General features: G+C 41.6%; 1 protein-coding gene across 1 annotated transcript in view; it reads right to left on the bottom strand.

Moving 5' to 3' along the window:
* Nucleotides 1-23,618, bottom strand: part of nav3 (neuron navigator 3) — a 370,769-nt gene that overhangs the window by 292,545 nt on the left and 54,606 nt on the right. The window contains exon 2 of the mRNA XM_084050457.1: nucleotides 7,504-7,993. Coding sequence (XP_083906583.1) covers nucleotides 7,504-7,572 — 69 coding nt within the window. The 5' untranslated portion in view covers nucleotides 7,573-7,993. The remainder of the gene's footprint in view (nucleotides 1-7,503; nucleotides 7,994-23,618) is intronic.

Genomic DNA, 23,618 nt, shown 5'->3' with positions numbered 1-23,618 from the left:
CTTGAGTGGGTTTTCAGGGGGTCCCTGGCATAACTAGGAACAGTTTTAACACTTTAAGCCCTATTTCATTTTAAGGCTATGAGAAAACAACCGATCCACTAGCTCACAATGCAAAGGACTGTGAGCTTGTAGATCTACTATTTTTTAAATATTCCTCTCTTATGGAGGTCCTTGGTACAAAATGTATTCAAATGGGTGTCTGCAGCCAAATAACAATTTGGGGTCCTTGACAGGAACATTTTTGAGAACCACTGTGGTCATGGTCATGTACTACCAGAGGCCTCCTGAGCTTTCGCCCTTTGATTACCGTGAGAGAAAGCAGGCCTCAAGTCATGTGATGATTACCATTTATATTGCCTCCAGTATTGGTTACAAAATGGATCTCTGGCTCACAGGGGTGTGGCCCCCTCTTTGTGTTGCAGTGTTACTGGGATAATGGGATTCCATTTGAACACCTTGAGCCTGGTTTGTGGACTCGTAGACTTTTACGGCCAAGTGATATTTCAGGGAACGGGATCGGCTACATGCCCTGTGTCGTGCAGACAGGATTTCACTGTGAACGTTTATGGTCCACATACATGTGGACCGATATAACACTCAGGTGTGTGTGTGTGTGTGTGTGTGTGTGTGTGTGTGTGTGTGTGTGTGTGTGTGTGTGTGTGTGTGTGCGCGCGCGCGCGCAGGCACACTTGAGGGCACGCGTGCAGTCGAAGGCAATCCATTTGAATTCCCCATCTGACTGTAACCAAGTCCTATAGCGTGTGTGATTTAAGGCTGGGTTCTAATAGGTATAGCGGGCCTCTATCTTGGTGCCGGTACAATCAATAGGGAAACTCAAGTCAGCAGGGGAAGCAATCTCATCCTGACGATACGATAAGGAGAGCATGCCATTAACAACAACGCTGTGGATCTGGGAGGGAAATGATATTCCTGATGCTGTATACAGTATCATTAGGTTTTTCCAATATATGGGTTCAGTGCCACAGGAGTTGACCCATTTGAGAGCGGCGTCAGAACAGCTGAGGTGGGACATGAACCTGCCAAATTGGCTCTTAACAGATAACTGGTTGATTTTTCTTTCTTTTACTGAACAACTACTGAAGATTTTGTCTAACCTCTGAAAATGTATTTAATTTCAGATTCATCCTTTCCTTTGAGAGCACAATGTTTTTTTCACAGCATAACAAATCCTACTTCCTACTTCACATTCACATGTGTGTGCAGGGAAAACAAATGATGGTGATGATAAAGGGCCATAACAACAACAGAGAAAGCTGGAACAGCCACCTAGCCCACTGGTTCTCAATGTGAGGTCTGGGGGCTGCAAGGGTCTTTGAGGGGGTTCATCAGGGTCCCCAGCTAAATGATTGATTGTTAGGAACCAAATGGACATTTACAGGTCTGTAACTCCAGAATTACCGGAGTGACAGACTCATTTGGTTCCATTTGTACAGTTGAATTTACACTGAGGATTTTACAGTGTAGATTGGGGTCCTGGAGATAAAAAGAAAATTGTTTCAAATGGAGTCTCTGGCCGAATGCATATCAAACCCGGCGGTCCTTGAAATTAACCACATGAACCCTAGAGTCCCTATTCTGAGCATGTCATAATAGGGGAACATTTGCCGTTTTACATTCTGTGGAAATAGCTGGTGTACAAGCTTGCAACGCGTTGTGAGCTTGTAGATGGGCTATTTTCGGGAAATAGATTTGGTGTGGTGTAAAATTGAGAATGACTGATCTAGCCTGATATTCTGTACAGACCATCAATGTCCCCGTGCTTCATTACACTGTACGCCCCTCAGACATTTCCATGTTCAGAAGCAGAACATGACATTCTATGTAACACCTGCCTAGGAGAGAGGTGATGATGTGTGATCCACCACCGGGCTGCCCCCAGCTGTGATTCTATGTTCAGATAGCGTTGCACCAGGCTGCACTACGGTAAGAAACTGCACTGGTGAGGGCTGGAGCCGCTTGCCAGCTTCCCAGAAATGTCACCGAGTTCATTCCTCTTCCTCCTGCCCGTAACTCAATCGTGTCTCTCAGTCCTCATTGTGTTTTTTCCACTCTTTGACATCTCTGTATTTTCCGAGATGTTCTTCGTTTTTCGTTAGTCTATCTCTCTTTGCTCCCTCCCTCTCTCTCTGGTCTCTCTCATTCCACTAATCGTCCATGGAATAATAATTATTCAGACTGTGACCAGACTGTCTTTTCACTCGTCATCTTGGAAACGCAGGGCAGAAACAAGACAATCTCTGTGAATAGGTAAATATCTATATCTGAAGTTCTGACACAGATAAATGATCATGCTGGAAAATGTCAAAGGACAGTGTTGTAACGGTCAATGTCAGTGATTATTCAAGTCTATGATTGGCAGATTTTCTCTACACAGGTTCATTGTACCTACGTTGTCGGCAGAGGTGTCATTTCAGAAATAAACTAGAGGATATGGCAAAAAAGTAACCACTTAAGCCCTACAGTATTTCAAACATAACATAAATACCCCATCTACAAGCTCACAACTTGTCACATTGTGAGGTGTTGTGTACTTGTTGATCTGCTATTTTTGCTATAAAAAAAAAAGAAAAGGACATTTTCTTAAATTCACCTATAATGACATGCCCAATAGGGAGTGATGCAGATGCATGAGGCGATAAAGATCAGATTAATCTGAAAAAACATCTGGAGATAATTTGCATTAAAAAAAACAGAACATGAGGTTAAATGTGAATGCTAGGGGGTGGCAATCGCCATTCCCTGAGACAACAAATGATGTCCCTGGTTGCCAGTGGGAAAACTTGAAAAGCTAAAGATGGCATCTTTAGCTTTTCAAGTGTTCCCAATGTAAACTAACTGATGTTCCTGTTCTATCGCCAACACTCCATTACAGATAGGGCGTCCACAGAGACATTTCTATGAGAGACGGAGCAGGGAAATTGACTTTTGGTACCGTGATTTGTGGAGGTGGTGGAGTGGGGTCGGATTAAAGACTGCCAGGGTCCTGGATGAGGGTGCGAGGGTGCTGTCTCCCATTTACTGATAGTGCTTAGAAGACAGATTGTCTAGGGAGAATGTGGTGGCTCTTGAGACAAGGGAGTAAGTCAAGTGAGTTTTCACTACTAAGACGACAAAAAAGTCTGGTGATTGAAAAGATCAAGATCAACATTGAACGCACTTCAACCTGAGAGGAGGATCCATTAAACACAATACAAAACTAAAGCATTTGATTGCACTCTGCCACCGCAAGTTATAAATGCCATCGTTGGCGTCTTAATTGAAAAGTGTTATCAAATGATTTGCTTTCTCTTTAGGATGTATGGAATGAATCCTTCTGCTGTAGGTGTTAGTGAATGGCATTATCTATTTTAATAGCTTGTAAAAGACAAACCAGAGCAGAATAAGCTATCAAACTGCCACAGTAAAAACATCATAAGAAACTGCTGCTGCACATAATAATGTGAGTCTGCTAGGGAAGAAGGAGGAATTACATGTATGTAAACATCTCTTCTTGTCAGTGTTGTTGGGTGATGTCGATTTACTGGAAGTGAAAATGTACTCTTAATTAAAGACAACACAACTAGGTTAAACTGTTTGTCCGTAACTTTATTTATTTATTTATTTGAAAGATTTCAGGGTTGGGTTGAAATGTTTTCAACGGATTGCAATCCTTACACAAAGCTGAACCTGCACTTTAAGTAAAATGAACACATTTGCACTGTAAATTAAGAACTGTCCAAGACCACCTATAATGTACTGTACAGTATTGTAGAGGTACAGTACGGTACACGTACTGTATACTCGTATATAGCTTGAGGAACCGAATAGAACATGGCGCCACTTCTCCATTGAAATCAGTGGACGCGGCCACCCTGTTCTTTTCTGTCGCCCTATTCTGTCGCCACTTTGAATGGTGTCCTCAAGCTACTGTAGAGGTACTGTGAGGGAAAGGTTTTGATCTAAGAAATGCTTTTTCAGTCTTAAAGATATATGCTGAATTCACTATCCCTGATTTGCAGAAGGAAAGACGTTTAAAATACTGTAGAAAAAAAACCGTAATTAATGAAGCGATGAAAGTTCATTATGAACTCCTGCCTACCATTTTAATCATTCATGAATGACTGATCAGTAGGTTTGCAAAAGTGGCCTTTTTACAAAGCTGCAAAGTGTCAACAACACCTGCTTTCAAATGTACCATGTAAATTATTAACTTAGCATATGTTCTGCACTCTCACCGACAGCCATTCGTAATGCATCCTCCATTGGCATGGAGACATGACGTTACTCCTCAGATCTTGACAGTATAAAATAACAAAGATAACACACTAAATTATTCACTCATCTTTTACATGCCTGCCCGGAGCTTAAAAAAGTCCCATCATATTATGTAGATCCACAGGCGACTAGCCAGCTGGATTCAGTGATGGTGAAGCTACAGCACCATGAGGGAAAAGGGAGCGTGCGCCCCAGGCCCCACAGTCCACTCCGGTTTTTGTTTGATAATTTCCCATTATCATTTTTTTCCAAATGACGATGTACCAACCAAAACAACAACAATAACAAAATAGTCTCTTTTTTGTTACATATATATTGTTATTTAATTACATCCGAATTGTTCTGAGCTTGTGGTGTAAATCTGATGAAGTTATGAGCAGCTGCGTGCGTGCGTGCATGCGTGCTTGCGCTCCAAAACAAGCTTGCTTGTGGCTCAATAAGTGACACTTTGTGTCCATGATAGGATGAGCTATGGTCATCATTAGAATTATTTAATCAGAAAAGGGTATTGAGTGTGCCTGAAAGTGTACATCTGCCCCCGGTGATAGATCTCTCTGTGTGAGCCACCGACAAGACATTGCCATACAGTAACGCTGTCAGTGTTTGAAAATCATGCATATGAAACCAACAAAACCAATCAAGATGACGCTCAGCAGGGACCCACAGGTTGAAATGGTTAAGATAAGTTCTGGCAAAGATTTGCACAAGCATCAAGTGATTGGCTGGCGGATATATTTCCTGAAGCGCCTTAGCAACACGACAGCTGCCCTCGTGCCCGCCTGTCTACAGCCAATCACCTTGTGCAGATCTCCCCGGGGGTCAGGTGAGCAGCCTGCCTGTAATCACAGCTTGCTCATTCAGAAGGCTGGACACAAGAAAAAAATCTGCACCACCGGCGTCCTTCAGGGAAATGGGAACAGAGGGGACAGGGGAAGAAAACGAGAAGAGAATGGGGGATGGGAGAGAAGGAAAATACCTTACAGGAAGTGGATGAAGAATTATAGGAAGATGGAAGGAGACAACAAGGACCTAATCTACAACTCCCCTCCATTACACACTTTGCTAGTTCTGGACACACAGTGGCAGTGTGCCAAGGCTTCTACTGGCATACAGACACCTCTCTTTTGGCTTAGAAATCATAAGGGCAGCTTCGCCACTCCCTACAGATCTGTAAGGACCACACCATGCACCTTCGCCGGCACCATAGCACTATCATTACCTTCATGACCAGGGGGAGTGAGAGACAACACATTATGCTCTCCAAGTCTTTTACAAACATGTCCAGATATAATTAGTCCACAAAGCAGTGTGCGTCTTTGCAGCGCTGCCGGGCCCTACCACTATGATGGATCGGCGCTAATATGAGGCTTTGGGGAGAATAAATCATCTGATCGTGACAAGCCCTCGCGCAAGCCAATAATGCACACATCCCAATTACAACTAAAGAAACGGGCCCGGAGTCTCCTTGTTGTTTATTGTACTGTAACTGGCTCCCTTATGATCCGTAACATCATTGGCATTTAACACAGGGAATTTTTGGAAGCCACTTTCTAATTGGCCGATGCCAACAGCCTGGAGAGCAGGGGAATTTTTGTCACGGCACACATATTCAAACGGAACAAGAGTTATAGCTTCTGTGTTATAGGTTTTTCACATGGAGAATGAAGGGTATGTTGATCAATAGGCCTTCTTCTCTATGTCTTTGTTTGTGTGGAAGCTTTGAATAGTGTTTAGAGAGTTTCTAAGTGGTTTATATGTGCTTGAAAGAGAGATTAAAAGCATAATATATACTGACTAAGAAGTGAGCACATATAACCTATGTTTGTCTGATTGGGGAATTCTCTTTCATATTTGCTTTGAGGATGAGTCGTATGGATCTGTTCTTTCTGCACGGTTTGAGAAAACATTTATAAAAAGAACTGCGTACTGTGCCTTCCCTAAGGTTTTCTCTTGTTTATACAGACATGTGTACGTACGTACGTACACACACACACACACACACACACACACACACACACACACACACACACACACACACACACACACACACACACACACACACACACACACACACACACACTCCATCCGTCCATACCTCTACAGGTATGAAGGGATGAGCACTCAGGCACTCAGGTCTAAAAGAAAAGGGGAGAAAAAACAATAATAGAGTACCATCATCTTTTTATGAGATCCTAATAGTGCTCCAAATGTCAGCGCTGATGTATTACACCACATCTGCTGCACTGCACATGTTCTCCGGGCTGGCCTGGACAATCATTACGCTTATCGGCAGCACTTTGTTAGAAAGAATCAGGTCACAGTCTGCAGAGGGAGAGAATAGGTCTGTGCGAGAGAGAGAAAGGGAGTGTGTGTGTGTGTGTGTGTGTGTGTGTGTGTGTGTGTGTGTGTGTGTGTGTGTGTGTGTGTGTGTGTGTGTGTGTGTGTGTGTGTGTGTGTGTGTGTGTGTGTGTGTGTGTGTGTGTGTGTGTGTGTGTCAAAGGAGGACGAACTCTCCCAATTACGTGCCCCAAACTCCACGCTTTCACTGACAAGACAAAACAATGTAACATGGGACACGGCTGTCCTTCTATGGCATTATTATGCAGACAGAACTTGGCGTACTGTCGCAGCCCCTCCATCGATCCAGCTACCGCTGCCTCAGATGAGGCTACCCAGTCAGAGGTCACAGTCCCTTCTTTCACAGTGAGCCAACCAGACTTGTTCTCCTAAACTTGTTATCTATGGCCCAGTCCTTTATACGAGCAATGGGAGACCATTAGCACTGATGATGCTGCTTCCAGCAGAACTATTTGTCTCATTGTTAAGGATATTATTTCCTCCCAATTCCCAGAGTGTTTAACATAAAAGGCTGTGGAGTAAATATGTATTCCCAGATGGCAGGGGAGGGCTCTGCCCAGTGAAATGCCAGATGAGGCAAGATGAAAGACCGTAGGCACTCTATGGGAGTAGACACCCCACCTTTTCCCCCATCTTTAAAAATAGCTATTAAGAGATACAGAGCAGAGGGAACTATTGGGAATAAAGACAACAGCAACGTTTAGACCACCACATCCTTTGAAAAGACAACAGACAAAATGCAGGAACATTATTTGCATTAAGTTGAAAGGTGCCTGAACAAACGAACAATGCAGATGTCCAAGTAAGTAACCATGGCTGAGGCTAGCCACTGTACAGTAGGTGAAAGCAAAACGGTCTAATTTGCCATACCTTTTTCTGGTCCTCCAACTTTTGACTCGTTGATTTCTTGCCATGCTTGCTAGCCTCCGGTACCTCCATCCCTGGTCCAAAAACAAGAGTAACTCCAGATCAAAACTGCAGAAAAGAACCTGGTCACTGCGAGACGAGCTGGGAGGAGGCTACAGTTTGCCAGCGTGGGCCTGTGTCCGGCTCACGCCTTCACCCGGACACAGGGCAGCCATGGTACCTATTGGTCCTTGTGAACTAAACTTAGTGTGACGCTAAGAGAGCTTGGTGTTGGACAGGCAATTTGAAAGTTGAGTTGCGACTGTGGTGGTGGTTGCAGGGGCTACCGATAAAGCATAATTCTGATCACTGGAGCGGAAAGCATGACATCCTGAAGAAGAGTCTCAGATCGCAGGTCTGTAGTTTTTTCCATCAAGGTAACGCTTCTGCTGTAGCTTCCACGTCAGTGTGCGGTACACAGCCTTGGCTCCAGCGTCAACTATGCTCTTCACATCTGGGGGGAGAAAAAAAGAGAGAGAGAGAGATCAGACAATCATAATTTCATTCATATAATGAAAGCAGAATAAAAGATAAATAAGTTATAGCATCACAATTAATGCAAAAGCTCTCTGCCTGAAAAGTCAATATCCCCTTAAGTGCTGCACTGTACATATGGCGGTGGTATCTATCTGCATATCAAAGTGAATGTTGCCATGGCAGTCAGAGAACAAGAGAAGCGTTGCTTTCACTACGTTGCTGTTTGTTCATGGGTAAGTGATTGTTTTTGATTGTTGTCTTCTTCTTTGTTTTCCAAATGTATTTTTCCACTGAACTGGGAGAGCAGAGGGAAGAATTGAGTCATCTTGAGGTTGGGTAAAATGGCGTTCTGGGAAGGGTCCAAGCCTGGAACGATAGACCACAGGATCGATGGCTGGCCCCTCCATGGACCCCACTACGGTTCAAGACTTGCCTCTTTGGTTTACTCGCATTCTAGATGCAGAGCCAACGGGTTTAAGGGCCGTTCACATTTCACAATAAAAGCATTATAGGTGGCCTTGACAATAAGACTTGCTCTTTGAGGTTGCTTGAAGCAACATGTTTGCTTGTGCGATGCCATCTTCAGAATGACCATACTGTGGTTGAATAACTAGAGCAGTGGTCAGTCTTGAAAATGCTGTGAAAGCTCTAAATTGCTGCTGCTGTCTGCAAGAGGGCTAACATTTACAGACCACGATGCGATGCTCTATATGTTTGGATTACCCTTTTTTAATATCTATGCATTATTGATGTTTTCTAACCTATGTTTATGTTCTCATATTTCACTTCACACACAAAAAACACACAGCACTAGTGACTACTGCTATTGAAACCGGCAGTACATATGCCCCTATTTCAATACACAGCAACACACATTCACTTGGCCTCAACTGTCCTTGAAATCAATAGCCCTCCGTCATAGTGGATCAGATACTATCACTCTATAGAAGTGGGCCAATCAAACCCTCCCATAATCCCTTGAGGTAAAGCATTGTGGGCCTTGGCATCATAAATAATCGCCTCCCACTCTAACCAATACTGGTCCACCGGGGAATCCAGCTCAGGTTCGGCATATTCTCTTTTCTCAGCACTGTGCCAAATGTAAAAGGTCTTTAGATTTAGCCATCTACCCTTCCCCAGAGTGTCATGTAACGCTGCGTCTCTGTCAGTGACTTAAGGGTAATCACGTCAAGTGTTGGAAAATGGGAATTGTATCTTAAGGGACATCATGAGTGGAGGGCTTTGGTACATCTAGTTTTTCCATTGAAGCCTGATGTGTTGAACTGAGAAAGCACTACTTTTTGTATTACCATGGGGATGCCATCACATTATGCTACGTAGTAGCCTGAAACAAAAAGCGTAGGGATTTTCTATTTCTTCTTAAAAACAACATGCAGGAAAAAGAAAATGTGGCTGCTCCCCGAAGACTGGACTAGAAAACAAAAGTAACTCAGGTGGAGGGAACACCACCATTTCCCAGAAATGCTAAACAGGCTAAATTCATTGTTGTGTTGCTCCTACAGTAGAATTCCCACTTTGGCAATGGCATTCTGTGGAGCCTATCTAACCTTTTGCATATTGCATGAGTGCTAATTCACACCCCTTTTTTCTCGTCTTGAGAATTTGTAGAGCAACGATAAAACCTCTCTAGGAACAGTATGGCACACTTTCTGTTTGCTGGGAGGCAAGGGCCGTGCAACATTCACTGTCAAAGTGTGACAGGGTGGTCCCTCCAATGTAGGCCACAGAGGCCAGAGGTCAGTATCCACCGGCTCTTTTTGACAAGCGACAGCAGGTACTGGGCAGCTAGGGCAACTGATCTGCTATGAGAAGTCGCAGAATAAATGCCTGGCACCGAGATAAGAACACAAAAAGTGTCTGGTTGGAAATACATGGGCAAAATCACAAGGTAAACCTTTATTGATCCCCAGAGGGAAATTCAGGCATCATAGTAGCAGTGAGAATGAAACACAGGAGCTGAATGAGTGACCATGTGCACAGTGAATTGATCAAAAGATACATATATATGAATTACTATATCCTATCTATCACCAGTCAGCAATCAGAGAGAGAGAGAGAGTATGTTTGAGTATACTGTTATACCGTATTCAAACGTATCCATTTGGATGCATAAAAAAAATCTTAAAGGATAATTTCATCCGACGTTTTTCTGACACCTGGGACTTACTCTACTCTAAATCGCGTATTTTAATAGCTCTCTTTTTTTTTGCTGAGATCTGATGTTCATAGTGAGAGAACACTATGCAACGTGATTGTCTTGAACATGCTCCACCGGAAGTCTCCCTTCAGCGAGACTTCCAGTGGGGCGCCGAAGTCTCACTACAGCGAGACAAAATAAAGATAAAATACGCGATTTAGAGCAAGTCATAGGCACAGGTTTTTAGCTGCGGCGGGCCCAGGATATCATATCGTCCTTGGATAGCATATCATAAAAAAGGTAAGAAAAATGACGGTGAAATTCTCCTTTAACGTGTGTATATCTATATCTGAAAATCATGTGTGTTGTATTGCTGTGACCATGACCAAGTTGAATTGCGTAATTTGTACATACTGTATTGCAGTGAGGAAAAAAACAAATTTAACCATGTGTGGGTTTTGTATCAACGACAACATCTAACCTAGTCTCGTGTAGCCGGACGTATTCATAATTGCACTGCTTTATGCAGACGTCAGTATTGCAAAACAGGAAATCTACAACCCTACAATTAACCTAATTGCAGCTAAGCTGAAATCAAATTGCTCCAAGATGAACATAATATGTCCAATTATAATACCCAATTGTTATGCTAACCAAATAGTGGCCATTATCCATAAGGGTGCCAGACAACACTTCACGCAGACACAATAGCAACACAGAGGTAACGATGTGTAATTTAATACAAATCAATTGGCAGATTATGATTAGAGCTCAGTAGAACACAGGCAATGTGATTAAAGAGGATGATTTCAATGACATGGATGGAAGGCTTCTATTAAATGTGTTGTTTAAACGCAAATGATTTCTGCCTTTAATACCTTTTGGTTGTGAAAAATCATTTGGTTGCAAATCTCCATATTTATGAGATGCAGGCGCTGTGGTTTAATCACAGCTCAGCGTCTGGTGGCGTTCAAATCTTTAATCTCTATGGCTAGCTGACATCTTACTCTCCCAATGGCCTTGCCACAACGCTTGGTATTCAACGGGTGTCTGCAACTCTCAAACTGGTCAATAAAGTTTGATTCATGAGGCCTGGGGCCATAAGTACACACTGCTGCTTTAATTTGAGGAGATGTAAATGACGGCCATAGATCCAGCGTGATTTCCTTAGGGAGCATGTGCCCCAATTTATCATCTCAATAGGTCAGAGGTCACAAAAAAAATACCCCCCTGTCACATTATAACACTATAACAACTTGCTTCAAAATACACCACATTGAGTCTCAATGAGATTTATTTCACCCATTTAAAATAAACCTGATGAGCTTCATGAAACAGACAAGAAATTATTAAAAGCAGAGTGTCTGCCACACGGTTTTAAAAGAAAATGGCCTCACAATTACATTCCACCACAATGTGGTGGAATGTGTGTATTGTGTATCCTGCCAGTCTCTGCCTGCATGTGACAGGAGGGTTGAAGTGTAAATGTGATTCAGTCAGCTGTTGGCCAAAGAGCCTGGCAGGTGTCCGTCATAGAATTACTCACGCGCGCAGAGGCTGTGTCAGTCATACTGATACTAATGTTCAGAGTTTAATCTCCAGCAATAGCCAGCCCAATCAAAAAACGAAATGTCATTGAACAACAAAATTGATTTCCTCTGATGGCAGGAAAGAAATCAACTTTCAATGATGCGTTAGAATTGATCACAGCGTGACAATACGCCATGACATCATGCTACCAGGAAGTCATGACATCACTGTCAGCTTACAGAAAACTATCATTAAACCCCATACTGACCAGAGTCCCCCAGTGGTCTCCTCTTTTCACTCTACAACAAAGCTCTTTGTGACAACCCAACATAATCAACACAAATCCAAAAGCTACATAATCACAACTGAGGAATCAAAGTCTCAACAAAGTAATCTCTCGACGCTTTTCCAAAGGCAGTCTCTTCCAAAGTCTTTCAAAGGCACAAGTGAAGGTACAAAGATTTCGGTATGACGGCTCTAGCTTGGGTCTGACTGAGAGAGCAGCGGACCTGATTCTCCGCCGCCGAAGCTGACAGTCATCTGATCGGTGAGTTTGAGAGTGAGCTTTATAGTACGTTGGGTGTGGCCCCCAGCCAATCCACTGCTTGTGTCACATGGCTCATCAGAGCCGGCCAATCTGTGGAGAGGACACACAGCAGCTGGCAGTTTCCAGTGTTCAACAGTTATGAATTTGCCACAGGCAGGTGTCAGTCCATTTTGTAATTAAGGCTTCAGTCTTCACCTCAACTCTCCACCACAGAACACAGGAAATACAGAATATAAAATAATGCAATGACAAATAATATGATTAATCTAAATACAAAATTATACACATACTAAAGACTAAAATACAGCTGGCCGTTACAGTTTGCAGATCGTCTATTTTCCCCTAATGTTCATGTAGGGGTGGGGACTATTCACAATTGTCTCACAGGTTTGCAGTAAATCCATGATATCCATGATTCAATACAATTTTTTGTGCCGATAATAATGGGGTCAGCAAACCACTGACTCACTTTCTTTATCTCATCCTGTCCGCAGAGGCACTTCTTTGCAGTATCTTCCGAAAACCTGAAACAACTGTGCAACTGCTGTAAATCCTATGTGAATGGTTGGATGTGGATGGTTGTGGATGGTTAGGCAACGAGAACAATGTGTTTGCATTCGTACTTTGCTGCCTCCGAAAAAAACGTACCTTTAGTAACAAGTATTTCATATTTTAGTGTGCCCTATATGCCTCACTACTCTTGCACCATTACTTTCTGCAGACCTTCAGAATTGGTGGGGGGATATTAAATCCAAGGAAGGATGGTTAAGTTTTGCAAAGCTATAATGACCAGAAACAATACAAAAGGAATAACAATGCAAGAGAGGCTGAAAACAATGCAGTAAGACAAACCTCTGTGGCATCAGCCCATGCAGCATGGTAATGAATACAGTGGTGCCCTGAATGAAAAACAGATCATGACCTGTAGGTCAGGCCGAAAATGTGATAAGTATTTCATTACAAAACCAATAGTTGATTCTATTCTAATACTGAAGGGAAAGAATGAAATGTGTGCACGAACAGCTTAGTCCAGTAACAGCCCCCGTCTCATTTTCTATAACAATCAAGACGGGCAGAGGAGATGGGGAACCGGAGCCAACAGCTCTCTGTTTTCTTGACCTCCAACTTATGGCACGCGTGGCTCGTGTCTACAGAACCTCCTAATTGGCCTTCAATGGCACACCTCAAAGCAGATTTAGCCTGGCCCAGTCCCAACAGAACCAATTTAGAATCCTCAATCCAAAAGTGCTCACGGCTACAGTTTCCCCTCCCTGAGAGTTGCGCTTAGCGCAGAGGTAAACAGATATATATATAGCTGCAGTTTAGAAATACCTCAGGTCCTCATCACAGTGTTCATTGTTAAATGGTCTTTTTACGGCATGGCTCTGTAAGAGGCAAGACGTCTACAAACGGGTCTGTCTGTGTCTGCCTGTCTGTTTGTCTCTCCAGGGCTAATCTCACAAACCGCTGGACTGATCGGCGCCTACGTTTTTATGCACACTGCCAGTAGGCCAAGGATGTACGTCCTCCACACATTCTTTTTTTTGTGTCTTTATTTTTCTTACTTTAATGTTAGAATGGTGGAGAATGGTGGTTGGATTAGGCTGAAATGTTGCCCAAATTAATATGAAGTCAGACGTCAAAGATACGTCATAGATTATTGATGTCACAGACAGGCTACCTGAAGTCTGAGATCCATGCCGTCTTGTTATCTGACCAGGGTGATATAGCTAGCGGACCAATCAGCACAAACTAAAGTGCCACCACGCACTGAACTGTTACCATGAGCGACCTTACTGTGAAAGGAACTCAACATGTCAAACATAAACTAAAACTGGTCACCGAACATGCTGCTGTGAATGTTTTAGTTGAATTATTAGCTGAGGAGACACTGTAGTTTACAAGGGCGCAAACACAAACACAGCGGAGACCAGCTACCTTCGACAAGATGGCTACCTACTGTACCAGCAAGGGTAAGGGCCAGTCGCACCTTCATAAACTTTGTTGACCGGAGTCTCCCAGGGGTCTATATTAAGCCACCTCCTTTTTTCCCTCTACACCAAATACTGTATCTTTGCTGAAAATAGCCAATCTACAAGTTCACATGAGCTTGAGCGAGTCTCAGGTTCTCTGGAAGTTTCTTCCAACTAGCTGTAATCTAATAACTAAACACTGACTCACCGTTCAAAATGAATAGCCAGTCCTGGACGACCTGAGACTTCTCAAGGGTTCATAATATAAAAGCAAAATATATATCTAAACCATTGAGTGATTTAAAGATAGGCAGCAATATTTGACTTGCAACCAGTGCAAACAAGTTATCTCAAAATCTAACGGGCAGACTGCCATGAAAAAGGATGAGCACATTCATTCTCCCTGGAGGATGAATCCGGACTATTTGAATGAACCCATTACCTGTCTTCTAGTACCACCCTCAGGCCAAAATATACACATTTCACAAAAGCTATCTCATAATAACAGGCAGATTCCAGTATGAACTTTACTGACTTTGGTGACCCCATGGATTTTCCTCTAGAGCCACCATTTGGCCAAATTTCCAGTTGAGTGCAGTACAGCCTCAGGGGCTGCATCCACACGGAGACGTTTTTAGGTGAATCTGCATAAGTTTGTAATCGTTTTGGCGTTTCGTCCACACGGAGACGGCGTTTTAGGTCCGCAACACGCTTCTTTTTGAAAACGGGTCCCAGAGTGGAATTTTCTGAAAACGCCGTTTCTGCGTCTCCGTGTGTACACCTAAAGACGCATCTTTCCTGAAACAATGACGCCATAGCTCCACCTCTCGTTTAACCCGCATGCGCCGAGCACCCCCTACCCCCACCCAACAACAAACACCCCGACCCCGTCAGCGTTGCGTACTACTTACCGCGATGGGGCCTTTACAGCGCTGCTCCTAGCCTCCTACACACTACCACCGTCAGCAACAAGTGGACATGGAGTAAATGTACTTAGTTACTTTCAGCTTAGGTACTTTTTAAAGTATATTCTCGTGCATATAAATGAGCCATGCACGCCTTGCTGTTGGCCAGCCATGGATCACATGACGGTCGTCTGCTACGACGGTCATGGATAAACTTCACCCTGGTGTTTGCACTTTCTCCATTTATAACCCGTACATCTACATAAACGTTCATATTTCTAATATAAAGTGCTGACCCCATGGCCACAGATGTTCCAATTATGTATGGGTCCGCATAAGTACACCTATCTTCCGTATTGTTCAATAAAAATCATTTTAATCGGATTGGTGGCCATTGTCTTCGAATTTTCTCCATTGGCTTTCATTTACGCGACCCTATCGGTTGGGAGGAGTATTGCACTCTGATACATTATAACTTAATGAGAAAATGGCCGCCGATAGGATTAAAACGCTTTTTATTGAACAATACGGAAGATGCGGGTACTTATACCCACTCGACGTGAATTGTAACATCCATGGCCATGAGTTAAGCACTTTATATTTGAAATCTGAACGTTTATGTAGATGTACGGGTTGTAAATAGAGAAAGTACAAACACCCGGTTGAATTCAGCCAGGACGGTAGTGAGGACGCTCGCAACCTATCTCGACTAGTTGACCAGCAGTGGGTCAAATTCATTTGGGTGGTGGAAGAAGTACTCGGATATTTTACTTAAGTGAAAGTAGCAATACCACAATATAAAAATACTCTGTTACAAGTAAAAGGCCTGTGCTCAAATTGTTACTTGAGTTCAATCAAAGTAAAGGTACAAAAGTATTGGCATCAAAATATACTTAAAGTACCAAAAGTAAAAGTACTAAAATGTTTGAAAATAACTGATGGACAAGCTCACATTGCGTTGCAATGCGCGTTGTGAGCTTGTAGATCGGCTATTTTCAAATAGTCTATATAGGGCTAAATAAAGTCGTTAAAGTATGTTTTGTAATGTAATAATTTATATCTGCAAAGTAACTATTAACTAAAGCTTTCAAATAATTGTAGTGGAGTCAAAATACAATATTTTCCTCTGAGATGTAGTGGAGTAGAAGTAAAAGTATTGAAAATTGGAAATACTCCAGTAAAGTAAAAATACCTCAAGTGTACTTAATTACAGTACTTGAGTAAATGTACTTACTTTACTCCACAGCACCACCCACAGGCCGGGCATATAAACTACAGCGTTTTCGTTTTGTGGCGTTTTCAGTGGTTTCGTGTGGACACACACATTTCTTGAGACGATTCCGTGTGTACAGTAAACTTTTTGAAAACGTTTCTGTGATATTTTTGAAAACGTCTCCGTGTGGATGTGGGTAGACTCTTTAGGGAAAGAGAGAGAGAGACAGAAAGAGAAAATGCCATGCCATATATCACATTTGTTCTATGTTGCAAAGTATAAAGTAGCCTGTAGCATTGACATAGAGTTAGGTATGAAAAGCCTGCTTTGCTATGCACAAGTCATCTGGGTGATCAGTGTTTTGGCATTTTTATTTGCTATAGACCAACAAGACCCTAGCTTTCCTGTTGTCACGGTAACCGAGTGGAAAGCATACTGTGTGTGTGTGTGTGTGTGTGTGTGTGTGTGTGTGTGTGTGTGTGTGTGTGTGTGTGTGTGTGTGTGTGTGTGTGTGTGTGTGTGTGTGTGTGTGTGTGTGTGTGTGTGTGCATGCGCACTATAACATACAGTGTGTCTTATTTGAACATAAAATCCCTGCTGTGGAGGTTACTATATACAGGGAGAGGCAGATCTCAATAAAAACAATTTATCAAGACGCCAGCCGTAATAGTCACACAATGTAGTAAGTAACCACCTTTATGCTTCTAAAGGTTCACTAAAACATCCTATTTTTTAAGCATTAACACTAACTTATGGACCTCAAACCGGATTATGCAAAATAAAACAAAAATAAAGTAAGCAGAGGAATTGTAGCCTACAAACTACAATTAGCATTTAACTCCCATTTGAAAGTAACTGAAGAAATGGATGTGGTAAATGTAGGTCCTAATTAGTTGTGGGGTACAGCAATGGAACTGTAACATCATCTATAATGACCATGGAAATCTACGACACATAGGTCTACCAGCAACACATTTGATCTTACTAGGAGCAACAACAAAAAACAGTGCTCATTGGCAGTGTTAGGGGGATCTGTGTCTTGCTCAAGGACACTTTGACATGCAGCCAGGATCGGATCGAACCGGGAACATACAGATTCCAAGACAACCACAGGGCCAGGAGAGCTTTTTGAAGCAAAAGTTTCCTAGCAGCTAATTCTGGTACTGCAAGTTTAACCAGGTTTGACCTCAGCAGTTCATGGCTCGACCAATGGGCTCAAGGTAGTTTGTGACGTAGATGCATAAAAGACACTAATGTGCATGCTGGTTTGCTGGGTGAGCAACTTTCATTGAAATAAATAGGCGGGGATTTTCCGCCCCTCCCCTATTTTATAGCTCTATGGCTCGCCCGTACTCGTCTTTGAATGACCCCTCCTTCTCCATCATTTTGCTCTCTCTCTCACACAATTTTCTCCAGTCATTTTCTGCTGTCGCCACTTCCCCAACTCCTAAAATATTTATCTTCTTCCATTGATTTCTATTCTGCCTCTCCCGGACCCTGTCCTTCCAATCTTCCATCCCCAGGCAATCTCTGACATTCCATCCCTCCACCAGTTGCTCTCTCTCTCTCCCTCCCTCTCTCTCCCCATCTTTTTGTTGAGACTGGGCCCCTCCAGCACTTCTGTCACGGTTTGTCTCACACGCTGCATCGCTCCCCCCAGCCAGACTCCACTGATGGAGTGCAGAACACGGAATGGAACACGTTGGACAAAAAAAAAACACACGCACACAAAAAACGGCCTCCCCCTTCTCCCGTTTATCCGAATGTGAGCTGAATTGCCATGGAATTACTCTTAGATTACATTAATGCGCTTTCTTCCCCGCCAGGTCCTCCCTGTGTTGTGTGAGCCAAAGCCTATTCTCCACTGCCGACACTGCCTGCATGCATGGCGCTGTGGGGGAGACACGTAATCGGGTGATATTGTGTTGGGATTAACGTAAAATCTCATTATGGTGCGACTGCCTAGGAGCGGAGCAATACACTTTTTGCTCTTTTTAAGAGTTAGTTTGAGAGAGAGAGAGAGAGAGAGAGAGAGAGGAAATAAGAAAACACGCAAGAGAAATAAATTACTTCATCTGATGGAGTTATTTTGATTGATCATAATTTGTCTAGTGCCCTAAACCTGCTTTAAATGTCAAATTAATATAATGCTGTCATATTGGCTTAAACTCTGTCATGTACTATTCTGCTATTTCTCTGTCTATGCAAGGTCAAAGTAGTTACAGGCCTGTTCTGTGGCTATCAGTTGTTTTAAGAACACTGTATCTCGATGTTCTCTGCGCTAACAATTCCTTCAGCGCCACTGAAGTCATCACTGACCAGTGACAGGTCAGACCCGAGGCCAACATGTTGTCCGAGACATGTGGACGCTGTTGTTCAAAGATAAACTGTCACACCATCTTCATCATCTACCATCATCATCCTCATCTGACGACGACGTAATCATCACTATCCACCAATAGTAGGAGGACACCTCTAACGGCTGGACGCTTGATGTATCTTCAATGATGTCATATGTTTATGTTACTGGACGCTGTTAAAGTCCAGTGCTTTCTCTGTTTAACGGCGGAGAGAGGCGACGACCGATGATGCGTGAACCTGCTGATACTGTAACCTTCCATTACTCTCTCTCTCTGAATACAAGATATTTCACTACATCCAATGGCTGCCTGTGTCCTGAGTCTGGTTTTTCTTTGTCGCCTTTGAAAGTTACCGGTACTTATATACATACTGATGTGATGTTCTGCCATGCAAAAGTATCTATATAAATGGTTGATAAGGAAAAATAACAGCTCTAACAATTGGTCCAAATCGATGCCGGATATGGTTGAAACAGGGTGGACGAGGGGAACTGAGCTATTGACCGGAACTGTACGGTCAGACTCTCTTCCCCTGGCTTCCCCTGTTTTAATACGTATCAAACGAACCAGCCTTGGGTGTAACGATGTATCACTTCTATTCAGATGAAGGTTATCTTTGAACAGTATCACATTTTTATTTTATTTTATTTTGTTTTGGACCTGGACGCGATCGCTGGACCTTTGGACTTGCCCTTGACTCTCCACATGTCTCAAATTCCACATGGTCCAGCCATCGGAGTCAGGATCCCTGAACCATTGATTTGGTATGTATATCTTTTTATTTTATTTTACCATGGTCCAGTGATTGGGATCTCCACGTAACTTCTCCCTGTGAACCTTGATCTGATGAGTATACATTTTTATTTATTTTATTTGAATGTCTTTACCGAACTATTTGTCTCATACATATGCCTGTTTTTAAATTCCTGTTTAACACAGCTCCGCCAGGGAGTCAGTCAAGTAAAACATTTTTTATCACCTTATATTTCTGGGAGGACATTCCCTGAATGTCTCATAAATTATCCTCTTATTTAGAATACAGTGGTCTTTATTTAGGTCGTTTTATTTTCTGGCTTGTCCATTCTGTATATATATTGATCACACCCCACCAGACACATCCTCAACGTTTTTGGGGAGGGTATGTCTGTGTGGTGCTGCATGAATATATTATTTCTCTGGTTTTTCAGTTCACAAGATAGATGCCAGGCTATCTTATTTATTACAGCCTAAGTTCACAAGTGGACACTCCCATATGGGGTCCTGCGTTCATTGTGAGCTTATGCTTTGATTAATTACTGTCTTTTACTCTATGAGTATTTATTTGTTTCACGATTTCTTACCTGCTCCTTATCTGTTTCGGTGGATTTCGTATTGATTACTATCTTATCTGTCTCTTTCTCTCACCACCTCCGGTTTAAAATTTTTTTGTTTTAACATTTTTTTGGTACCACAACTTATGACTCAGGCAGAACTCAGATTCTGTATTTTATGACTCAGGCAGAACTCAGATTCTGTATTTTATGACTCAGGCAGAACCCAGATTCTGTATTTTATGACTCAGGCAGAACCCAGATTCTGTATTTTATGACTCAGGCAGAACCCAGATTCTGTATTTTATGCCATGGTGGTGCAGGAGTGAGCGTATGTAGATTTTTTTCCTTTGACCGGTTTTATTTTGACCACTGTAGAGTAAACCATCCAATATATTGAGCTTTAAACAATAGGTTTTAAATGCTTTAATAATACATTTTTATATTCCTTAACCTTAATAATAAGTTTTAAATCCTAAGTTTTCAATTCTAAGTTTTAAATATTTTTAATATAATTTAAACTAATAAGTAGCCTAATACTGAACCCAGTCAGTAAAATATTTCTCATTCCAAATTGAGTTTGTCGCTGAAATATGTATGTTCGGTATGTCTGTGTGTATTAATGAACGATTGTTTTTTGTTCTCTCTATCTCTCTCTCTCTCTCTGTGGGTCCGCCAGTGTGTCTGTCTTCTACGGTGTGTGAGTGCGAGGGAGTGAGAGAGCGTAAGGTGAAAGTTTCTATCTCTCTTATCTTTTCTATGTGTGTGAGCGATTCAGCTATGCAGGCATGCGTGAATGTTTGAATGCGTTTGTCTGTCTTGCTCGTTCTCTAACAATCTTAGTCCAAATTTCAGTCATTTTCCGGTCAGTTAAAATTAGTTTACCACTCTGGTCTCTAAAACTACATTACCCATAATTCCTTACAGGAAGTGTTAGTTCTCGTAATCCTAACTGCCACGTTGCTTAGCAACGATTGCCCCTACAGCCTCCATTGAATTCAATTCATTCAACCCATCTCAGTTAAATTAACCCTAATACGATTCAATATGTTCTAATATCAATATTGGAAAAAATTAACTATAATATTAAGTTTGTTATAAAGTCATTTTGAATTATTTTAAAAGTTTTGAAAATATTTTATCATTTTAACTTAAGATTTTTTTGAGCTGGTAGATCTGCTCTTTTTGGATTTTTTTTTAATTTCGATTTATTTTGGTGTACTTTACCTAACTCTAATATACTCTTCAGAACAAAGATGTTTATTCCTTATTTTTCATTGTTATATTTTAATTTTAAATATTTTAATTATAACTTTAAAAAAAAAATGTTTGAAATTTTATTTTTTCATTTTTTTCTTTTGATTTCTTTTCTTTCTCATCAACAAATTCATCCTCTGACACACACTATATTACAGATATATGAGTGTCAAATAGAGGGGAGTTTGATGAATACTTGATTTAAATATGATTTGATTTAAATGTTTAATGTGCTTTGTTTGTCTTTGTTTCATTTTAGAACGAGAATGTAAGCCACTCCATTAATCCAATTCCTGGACAACAATAATGTCACAATACCTGCTAATTGTGACATACAGGGCTAAAACTTTAATTTTATTCCAAACTGTTTTAAACTCTGTTTCATACTATAGTCAACTGTAGGTCTCATGCCAAACAGTAAATTTGATTTCCATCTATCTTACAGATTTCAACTAATGTCTTGGATAGCTGTTTGATGCCCCCATGCCTACATGATGCAATCGGGAGGTATTTCTTGAGTTTTAAGACCATTCCACGTGAGTTTTTCCCTAAATAAAGTGTAAAATGATGTAATAAATACAGGTATCAGGAGTGTACCGTTCCATTTTTCAAATACTTGGACCTACAGGTCAACTTGTTAAATAAAGCACTGGACCGCAGCTTCACAACGAGGAGGGTAACTTTTTCTTTTTCTGAACGTGTCCAGAATCGTCTTTGACAAAGTGACGTAGGTCTCTTGTCAGATTATTTGAAAACTTGTCAGACTGGTTAGTTTTCTCTCACTCTATCAACAGAAACGGGCTAAGGGTCATTAACGGTGCTAAAATTGATCAAATCTAAACATATTTTGAAAAGGTTTGTTGGGACAGTACATTAGCTGAGATTTTTTTGAATTATAATAAAGTTATTTGCAAATTGCAAGGGGAAAACTTTGTTGTGTGGTGTCTTAAAATGTCATGAAATATAACCATGTTTTGCTTCCTAATTGAATAAATAACCATTATATACAGTCCTTTTGAAGAAGTACAATTTTGAATTAATATCTGAATAAATTATACAGTCCTTTTGAAGAAGTACAAATGTGTATGTTATCTGAATAACTAACCATTTATTTTTGCCCTTAAGTCATTGAAATCTCTGTCACAATGTTAAGTTTGCCTGTCTGTGTCTGATTTGGTTTGAATAATGTCACAAGGTACAAGACTTGATCAGCTTGCCCTTTGACCCTATCCAAATCATGATAAGATGTAGGCTTGATGGAGTTATTTTGATTGATCATAATTTGTCTAGTGCCCTAAACCTGCTTTAAATGTCAAATTAATATAATGCTGTCATATTGGCTTAAACTCTGTCATGTACTATTCTGCTATTTCTCTGTCTATGCAAGGTCAAAGTAGTTACAGGCCTGTTCTGTGGCTATCAGTTGTTTTAAGAACACTGTATCTCGATGTTCTCTGCGCTAACAATTCCTTCAGCGCCACTGAAGTCATCACTGACCAGTGACAGGTCAGACCCGAGGCCAACATGTTGTCCGAGACATGTGGACGCTGTTGTTCAAAGATAAACTGTCACACCATCTTCATCATCTACCATCATCATCCTCATCTGACGACGACGTAATCATCACTATCCACCAATAGTAGGAGGACACCTCTAACGGCTGGACGCTTGATGTATCTTCAATGATGTCATATGTTTATGTTACTGGACGCTGTTAAAGTCCAGTGCTTTCTCTGTTTAACGGCGGAGAGAGGCGACGACCGATGATGCGTGAACCTGCTGATACTGTAACCTTCCATTACTCTCTCTCTCTGAATACAAGATATTTCACTACATCCAATGGCTGCCTGTGTCCTGAGTCTGGTTTTTCTTTGTCGCCTTTGAAAGTTACCGGTACTTATATACATACTGATGTGATGTTCTGCCATGCAAAAGTATCTATATAAATGGTTGATAAGGAAAAATAACAGCTTTATCATCATCATACAAAAACATTTTGAAAATAGCCAATCAACAAGTTCACAAAATACTATTTGCTACTTTTCTAAATTTAGAATTATTTTAAGTTTTTGAAAATGGTCACCTATAATGAATGACATGCCCAAAATAGGGGCGTCAGCTTAAAACAGAGAGAAATAAGCAAATACAAGAGAGGAGACATGTGATCACAGCTGTGAAATCTCGATTATCACGCATGGAGCTGGAAGCATGTGGGGGTTGGTGATGATATCAAGAGTCTGGTGGCTAATTTGCCATGCAATCCTCTTGAACACACACATTGAGTCACAATGAACCGGGATGAACTGCTGGGGTCAGAGGGTTAAACCCGGGTGTATCATCAAAGCAGCA

Source organism: Gymnoscopelus microlampas (genome assembly GCF_963454915.1).
Source record: "Gymnoscopelus microlampas genome assembly, chromosome: 23".
Taxonomy (NCBI): domain Eukaryota; kingdom Metazoa; phylum Chordata; class Actinopteri; order Myctophiformes; family Myctophidae; genus Gymnoscopelus; species Gymnoscopelus microlampas.
Note: the sequence above shows the minus strand (reverse complement) of the source record. Positions and strands in the feature narration are given on the sequence as shown.